At 40.7% G+C, this 9,373-nt stretch overlaps 1 protein-coding gene across 1 annotated transcript in view; it reads right to left on the bottom strand.

Moving 5' to 3' along the window:
• The window catches only part of WFS1 (wolframin ER transmembrane glycoprotein), a 36,601-nt gene extending 28,065 nt beyond the window's left edge, over positions 1-8,536 (bottom strand). The window contains exons 1-2 of the mRNA XM_084518428.1: positions 8,270-8,536; positions 6,538-6,732 (exon numbers count right to left, since the gene is read on the bottom strand). Coding sequence (XP_084374554.1) covers positions 6,538-6,727 — 190 coding nt within the window. The 5' untranslated portion in view covers positions 6,728-6,732; positions 8,270-8,536. The remainder of the gene's footprint in view (positions 1-6,537; positions 6,733-8,269) is intronic.
• Positions 8,537-9,373: the final 837 nt, after the last annotated feature.

Raw genomic sequence — 9,373 nt, forward strand, 5'->3', positions numbered from 1 at the left:
TTTACCAGTCTCATCTCCTAACTTTTGTAAGGAAGCAGGCCTTCCACTGCTGCAAATGGTCCCTCTAAAAACACGGTTTCGAATCTCTCCTATGCATTAGTTTGCTGCAGTTTTCTTTAAACATTGTTGTACGGACTAGGTACTTCCAAATGTTTTGCTCCAAAACTACTGCAAAACATCTACAGAGGTCAGTCGGACTCCAGAGGTTCCTGCTGATGATGAGTTCAGGCACATTCTGTTAGAGCCTTGGTTCAGATGAGGAATGTGCTTTTAACTTCCCAGCTGGTCCCATTTACAGCATTTTGTTAGCACGCTGGAACACACATACTGGATGCCTTCTGGAGGAAACTAAATGGAAAAAAAAAAAAGTATTTCCAACTACTAGATTTAATTTAGACCAGCTGAAGTTTGGTATAAATACATCCTACAAGATGGATACAATTTGAACCTTGGATCCTCAGCACCAAACAATTGACTCCTATTTCATTACACAATTTATTCATGTGAATGTAGCTTTCCCTTCTATTGCTCATTTCTATCGCTCTAACAACATCGGGACTCTACTAGAACAAACATTTTGTTATCATATACCAAAACAGATTAAGGAATTGATCCACCTGTAAAAATTACGGAGGATGATGATCCAGCCAGGGCACTTTCCTTAATTTGGCTCAGTGTGGGCAAAAAATTTATTGTGCTGGTACAGCCCAGTGGAAGAGTGGAAAGAGGAAACTAACTTCAGCTACATGTGGAGAAATATTTCTTATACTTAAGCAACCCCCAGATACCCAACCAGCATCAAATTCAAGAATGCAAAAGTTACTTCTGTTAAGGGACCTGTAAGTCTTTGTTTATCTGCCAAAGAAAATGTTTATATATATCTTAAATGGTAAAAAAAAAAAAAAAAAAAAAAAAGGCCAGGAAGGAATTTTCTTCTTCCTCATAAACGGACATCCAATCCTACTCCCACGGATGGTAAAAACCTTACTCACGCCAATAGCAGCAGACCTGAAAAATGCCGATTTCCATTGTTCTTCGCTAATTATGACTATGTTCCAAAATTTTATCTGAAAATACAGTCATTAACTTTGGTTTGTATAGAATCCTTTCTCCCCCTCAGTAATACTTGGCAATGAGTTTTCCAGAAGCCCTAGTAATTACAGGTAAAGCTTGAAGGGACATCAATAAAATGACAGATAAATTGTTAAGTAATTAATACTTCAAGGCATAATCCTCCCTTTCTAACAATCAAAGATTTTTCTGAGTTTTCTTCAAGCTTTGCACAAACATTTCACTTTGCCTCCACAGTTAGCCTGTATAAGCAAACTGCCAGAAAATGAAGACAAAGAAGTGCTAAAATAGAGCTTTGAAGCAAAGGTTCTTTGTAACCTTAAGTGGAATAGGTTAACATTTGGAAAATATTCGTAAGTTAGCAATGTTTCCTATTTGTTAGCTTTCATTTAGCAATGTATTGGGGATGCACTGTTGTACACTGTTACAGTGTTGTAAATTGTCTGTGAGGTGTTTTTTTGTGTACTGTTTATAAATTTTATGTCACACAATTTATAAAATAATCTAAGAAATACAAAGAACTGCATGAACTTTAGAAGGTTAGGCAGAAGTCCACTCATCTACAAACATAAGACAGTGGTTTCTGCCCTCAAAGCTCATAGTAACAATACTTTCCCCCAATGCTCTCAATTCTGGAGCAAGAAATTTGTGTATATTGCCTTAACAACAAAAAAAATGGACAAAGGAAAAAATATTCCTCTAACCAAAGAGACATTTCTCGAAGCACTGCAACTCTGTTCTACAGTCCTCTCAAAACTTCCTAAACTCTGATCATCTTCTCAAACTCTATCCCAAACTTTGAGATACTACCTGATTCCTTTTCTCCAGCTGTACTGGCTAGCAAATGTACATGAACAATGTAAAAAGAAAAAAGCTACACAAATAAAATCCTGTTCATGCACATATAAGAAATTGTCACCCTCACACTGCATACCAGATTTCTGTTATCCTAGAATGCCCTCTTGCCTCCTCTTCTACTGCTGACCAGCAGACAGTCTTCTAACAATTTTTAAGAAAGACACTTTGCATACTTGAAAGCAGTTTAGGCGCTACAATAAAGAGAAGCACATCCAGATAAGCTGGAATGAGAGTCAGTCCAGCTCAAGTTACCATTATGGCTGACTCAAACTAATTACTTGAATGCAGAGATCCCAGGCAAGCATCCTATTATTAGCACACTTACCAAGAACATCGATTCATAAGCCTCTTTCACTCTTTCAAAAACATTAATAGGAGCAGGATCTAGATACTCAGCTGACTAAGTGAACACGTTGATGGTGCCTTTTTTTTTTTTTTTTTTAAAGCCATGCTCCATGTACACACATGGGAAACAATACCCACTAGCAAGAATTATGCTTTTAAGCCTATTTTGGAGGACCCAGTGTTCTTACAAGGTACATAGCACATGGATAGAAATTGAGGGCATGTGCACCTGGGACGCAGAGAAGTGTTTTAGAAGATTTGAGTCGTAGTCTGTTTCAACAAACTTCAAGTTTCAGTAGCCAGTAGCCACTGGTCTTCCTTGCTGTATACCATGTTCCTACTGATGAAGACTATCAAAACAATGACAGAACTTATTTAAGCAACTGGCAACTCTCCTGTAATTTGCTTACATGAATACTGATGACTCAATGGTTTTAAAATTTTAAACCTTAATTAGTAGTGCATATGCTTTGCTCACCAGTAAACTTCCTGCCCAGGAACATTCACGAAAGAGTAACAACTTTGTTTTTCTTTAAAAAAAACAAAACAACAACACAAGAGTCAACATACTGATACACATTCATTCCTAACTCATTCCATACACAGAAGCAGTAATTTATATAGGCAGAGCTTTGCAGAGAAAACAACAGTTTTGGGTAGAATAACCCTCATTAAAAACAACGAAAAAAAAGAAAAAAAGATCTACAAATCATCTTAAGCTCATCAACTGAATATATTTTTTCCCATCAAATCCATGTTTGATTTACATCCAGTGCTGTTACCGCTTATTGTGAAATTGATTATATAAGGAATAACAAACACTACCTAATGATGTATTAGCCTAAGATGAACTGAAAAACTGCCAAGAAAAAGCCTTCAGTATAGGCTTTTGACCCAAATGAAGTACCTATGCAGCTGAGGATGTGTATTGTGCTTAAGTGCTTTCCTGAGTCAGAGCCAGGGGCATTGACTCCATTGCTAGATTATGCTGCAAGATACCAATAAAGCTGCAGGAGTAGAAGATCGGTGTTTCCTGGAAACAAATTACTTCATGTTCATATCAATGCTATGCTTTAAACACAGTATGCGTAAGCAGAAAATGTAAGGAAAAGCACGTATCAGAAATATAGAAATTTTGGCAGGAATATTCCAAGAGTAACAGAATGGCTGAGACTGGAAAGGCCCCCAGGAGGACATCTGGTCCAACCCCTGCTCAACCAGGGCCAACTACAGCAGGTTGCCCAGTACCACATCCAAGCAGCTTTTGAAAATCACCAAGGAGGAGAATCTACAACCTCCCTGGGCAACATGTGCCAGTGCTCAGTCACCCACACAGTAATGAAGTGCTTCCTGGTATTCAGACAGAACCTTCCATGTCTCAGCTTGTGCCTGCTGCCTCTTGTCCTGTCCCTGGGCACCACTGAAAACAGATTGTATCAGTCCTCTGCCAAGCCCCCTCTCCTCTAGGCTGAAGAGTCCCACCTCTAAGCCTTTCTTCACAGAAGAGATGCTCCAGTCCCTTAATCACTTTCGTGGCCCTTCACTGGGCTCCCTCCAGCAGCTCCATGTCTCTCTCATACTGTCAAGCCCAGAACTGAGCCCAGTACCCTGTGAGTGGCCTCAGCAGTGCTGAGCGGAGAGGAAGGATCCCTCTCAACCTGCTGGCAATGTTCCTCCTAAGGCCTAGGATGGGATCTGCCTCCTTGGCTGCAGGGGCACGTGGACATGTGGTAGGTAGGTTTGAGGTGAAACCGCCTTTCAGGATCATCATATGGCGGACAAAGCACACCACTCCTTCTCCAACTGAAATCACAGCACTTTTATTGAAGACTACATTACTTGTATAAAATGCTACAAGCTTAAAATTTGTATTATGAGATACTTCTGTCATAAAGAGGAAGTGTTCTAAGCCTTTAATAATTCTTACTGTGATAGCTTTCTGTACAGCAATGTGTTGGTTTTATCTGTCCTCTTCTGCATCACTTGCAGTCATCAGAGGAACTAGTGACACATAGTGACTGTTCAAAGCAACTGGCTTACTTTTTCGAGGAAGAAGCAGCAACTGCTCTTCTCAAAGCATCTGTTCTATGTCCTTTCATAGAATCAGAACACAACAGAACTACACGTCATGGACACAAGACTGGATCCTTTGCTCTTCCTACATCTATCAGCAACTGGAACATTATTTATTGGTAAAGGCTCTAGTGATTCAAAGGAATATCTATTCTGGCAATCTTCAGAATATTCAAAGTGCCAATTTTCAATTTGAGATTTTCATATTTATGTTTCAATAAGCAGATATATATGATTGTGTGAACTTTTGTGGATTTGTGCTTCTCTTTCTGAAGTCCTACTTAAATCCCTGTTTTTAAGTTTTGATGTCCACTGCTGCTGTTCATAGAAGAAAAATTCTCTGCTACCCCTATTTGAGAATTTTTCAGTTCTAGAAACTATTAGTATTATAACAAACTTTTCAAGTCTAAAATAACTGTAGAAGAAAATACTGGATGAAGAAACATGCTCTTACTGAACACATCTGCTACCTACATCCACTCAAATCTTAGCCGTTAAGAGACTCTGGCAAGATATAATTGCAACAGTAGCTCATTCTACAGCATTAAATACTTCAGTATATTAAGGGGATGTAAAGGGCAATGACAGTGTTACCAGTACCAAAAAGATTTTTATGGGAATTGATTTAAATCAGAAATGAGTCACAACTGAAATGGAGAAATGTATCAATACTTGACAGTCCTCTTTTATAGGGGTGCAAAGAGAATCACCTTTAATACAAAAACCAGCACAGAGATCATTAGTAAATACACAGACCTGTAAAGAGACAGAATTGAGACAAAGCTTGATATGACTTTAAAAGCCCAATATTGATACAGAATAGAAAATCTCCAGATTAGCTAAAAGATATCTGACAGAATCTGTTTAAAATAACACTGAATTGATAGTATGTATTAATTTTCAGAATTGCGCATGAATGTGGGCACCAACAGCAGAAACCGATGCCTTTCCGTTTTAAGTGATACTATAAAAAAGTGCAAGATAACTCCACACCATATTCCTAATATTGTTGCTATTCTCTTCTTGTTGAAGCATACTAAGAAACCGAAGAATGAAGAAAGGAAGAAAACATACCTGTTAGCGCTAATCCTAAATTAAGGATCATGTAATTAATGTCAGAATTGTCAATTCTCCAGCATCTCTGAATTGTTTTACTGGTGGGTGAGATGACAAAGCTTGTAGTGATACCTTGAAGCATGTTCGAAATTCAAGTATCTTTTTTTTTTTTCTTCTGTTGGGAATGAGCCCTTTGGTACCAAAGAACCAAGAAAGTTCCAGAATTCAATTTCAAATTAGATATAAGAAGCACTAACACTGCCACAATATTGGCCTGAACCACATGCAGCGCTTACCTACATCTGATGCATGACACAGAGATATTCACACATTTAATAATTTTAAATCATTGGATAGCTTTATTACCTTCAATAAAGCAAGTCATATGTATATACAGGTATTAAGCCATGCACCCAGTTTCAGAATTTAAAGTCCAAGAAAATTAAAGAGCAGTAGAAGTGTTATACCCGGACTAGTAAACTTCTTGCAGAAGCGTTAGATTACAAACTGAATTTAAAGTGAAACTCAGCAGCTGAACACCAGAGCCAGATACTTTTCTTCCTACTTTTTGCAAGAAACTTTTCTCTCATCCCATAATCAAAGTTCATGAAACTGAACAGGTTCACAATAAGGAAGAAAAAGTATTTCTTCTGCCTTTTAAAATGTATCTTCATTCTTAATCTGACTTCTTGACTGCCAATCTTAACTTTATATGAAACAGGAGTGACAGAAATATCAGTTTATTATTCCCTCACAGTAGTATCTATTCATCCAGATTAGAACTCATACTAAAGCTACAGTTAACAAGCAGTATAGCTAGTTAAAGAAATTAAATTGAAACCTTAATATTCTGCTAAATTACATTTAATTCTTCCTGCCCATTTTTCACAGAAACTTCTTTCCTGTTGCTCTGTGTACGTGAGAAATAGTGGATGGCAAAAAAAACCCACAAAAATATGTACAAAATAAGCAGCAAAAAACTTCTCTTCCAAAACAATAGGTTAAGAAATTAGAGACATTTATTTTTCTACTTGACAGTGTCACTTTAAAGCAAGAGCTGAATGTGTGTTTGTACTTTATTCTCTTAATGTTTACCATAACCCAATTTTGCAGAGAAATTGCTTTCATGCTTACCATTTTTTTCAGCTTTCTCCCTGCTATGGGAGTAGTCAGAACCTGAAGGAAAAGTTGCAGCATCTCCTGAGGGTGGTCCTGACCTCCGATTGTTCTCACTGTGGTCCACAGCAGCAGCATTCAGCTGGGACCTTCCAAGATGTTGCTGTGGCTGAGGAGGACTTGATTGGGGATCAGAATCTGAATTCATTTTAGCTGCAAAAGAATAAAATTGTAATTAATTATCAGGTAGCATGATTAATACATGAAAACCGAATAAAACTTAAGATGGGAATATATTCATACAATTACTTGAACAAAAAACCTTGAAAAGGGCAAGGATGTCAATAGCAACCACAAGACATATAAAAACATCCCTGAATAATGCTAAGCATTAACAGTTATTATTGAATAAGAATCTTCATATATGTATAATTAAGCAAGAACATTTACTGCCTTTTTTCCTTAACTAAACAAGAATTGCTTCTCAAGTCTTGATAAAATAAAAATCATGAATTGATCCCATAAAAACTGTATATAAATAATCTGAACCTAATTTTGCACTTCCACATGCAACAAAAAAAAGACTAGCCCCTAACTTTTTATAGAACAGTATCAACCATTCTAAAGTGACAGAAAAATCACTTCATATTAAGGACCTGGTTCACAGCCACCATCTCAATCAGGCAACAGGGTAAGAAGAGAAGGATAAGGCAAAGGAGGAGGAAATGTGGAGCTATGACACTGGAAATGAGAGGAGGTACACCCCCAAAGACATGCTGTGTTGAAACTGACAAGATCCAAAATAAGGTCACACGACTTATTACTTAGTTACTATTTTATGTTATTTAATATAAATAGAAATATATTACATAGAAAACAGTAGGGCAGGGAGGGAGAGGCCTTACAATTCCTTACAAGAGAAGGCCCAAACTCCCACTGTAAAGCCTCTCCTGACCGGGGAGGGGATCTCTGTTCTGCAGTTTGATTGCTTCCATTAGCAAACTTTCACAGAAGTGCTTACTGAAAACTTAGCTTTTACAAGGCAGGAAGCAGAGAGGTACACAGACACTACCACGGTGTAACATAGAGTAACTCCAGCTGCTCTACAGCAACTTACTTCCCAGGAATGTGGCAATTCACAGCTAACACTGTAAAGGGTGTCTGCCAACAAGCTGCATTTTTAAAATCTGTGCATATTTCCACCTAACGATGTGGAAGCAATAAGCCAAAACTGCGGATGCAGTCCCTAATTCAGGCAACAACTCCAGCCCTAATTAGAGGGCACTAAAATCACGGCAGGATGCGAGAAGCACCTACTGTATTATCAGGACACAGCATTCTTTGCAACTTAGACAACGTGCTTGCCAAAATGAAGCTTCCTTAAACTACCAAAAAATGTTTTACTGAAAAAAAGAAATGCATTTCTATCTTGTATCTCTATAAAGTTATAAATAAACCAACACAGCCCAGTTCACCCAACCTTCAGACAAGCCCTAGGAAAACACAGAGATTAAAATACTTTCCAGTAAGCCAGCAAGAGTATTTTTAACCACCATACAAGCACAAAAGTTACTCAGCATCTTGTTGTGAGCGTGACCTTGGCGCAGGGAGGCAGAGCAGGGTAGGACCAGCCCGGGGATGCACCCCACTGCCGACCCCCAGCGCCTGTGGGGCGACCCCGATCCGGGACGAGGAACCGGGCACCGGAGGCCTGAGTCCGTGGGCGTGCTGTGAGCAGGACGGGACTTACCTCGGGCTGAGCGAGCCACCAACAGCACTCCTCTCTCGCACGCCTCTCCGTGCTCTCCCCGTCCTACAAAGGGCTCCCCAAGTTTCCCTAAGTGCCGGGGCTCCCCCAGAAACCCCGCAGGGAGCGGGAGGCAGGCAGGGAAGCTCGGGCTGTCCTCCCCCAAGCCCTGCGGGGGGAAGGCAGCAGCAGGCACTGCCGGCGGAAAGTTTCTCCGCCTGCTGCCGGGCGCCGAGTGGGGCGGTGGCGGCGGCCCTAAGGGGCGGCCCCGTCCCGCCCCCGGCCGCGGCCCCCTTCCCGCGGCGCCTTGCGAGGGGGCAGCGCCGCCGCCATTCCCCGCCCGCTGCTCCAAAGGGAGGAGAGGCCGGGAAGGGGGCGCTGATAGTGGGGGCTGCCCGTGCTGAGGGGGTGGCTGCACGCAGGGTGCCGTGAGGGAGGTAGCTGGGGAGGGCTTCGGTAGCTCCAAAATGGCAGCGCGGGGCGCTGAGGGCGTTGGGGGTCGAGCGTCGGTGGGCAGCGCCTCACGGCTCCCCCTTGAGGCGTCCGAGGCGCGGGTGAAGCCTTTTTCTCGAGATAGGCCCTTAAGTCGTTCTTTTTGGGGACAAAAGTGAGGATTTGGGCCGAGTCTTGACGAAATACCTCGCGGTTAGTGAGCAAGGAGGTAGCCGGGGGTTGGTGCTGCCAGCTGGAGCGAGCTGAACCTCTGCTTCCCCTGGGCTGTACATGCAGAGAACTAAAAGAGCAAAGAGAAGGAAAAAAAGAAGTGGTAACTGTGAAATTAATTATGAGACATGAACTTAAAAGGTGCTACTAAATGTGCTTGTATTTCTGGCACATACAGCAAAAGCTCCTGGGCTGGTGGTGAGATGTGAATGTATCAGAAAGTGTTGGTGCTGTACTGGTAGTAAACTCATTTCTTTTGCCAATAAGACTTTACTTTTCGTTTTTGAGATACCTAAAATAAATCAGTCTCTATGCAGTACTGTGAACAGCTTTAATTACAAACAAAAAAAAAACCTCAGGAGATGAAATTTCAACTTTGGAGTAATTTATACGAATGCTTCAGTCAGTGAGTTTGCGCAAGTTCCAACTTTGCAGCAGATCATG

This window comes from Aythya ferina, assembly GCF_964211825.1.
Source record: "Aythya ferina genome assembly, chromosome: 4".
Taxonomy (NCBI): domain Eukaryota; kingdom Metazoa; phylum Chordata; class Aves; order Anseriformes; family Anatidae; genus Aythya; species Aythya ferina.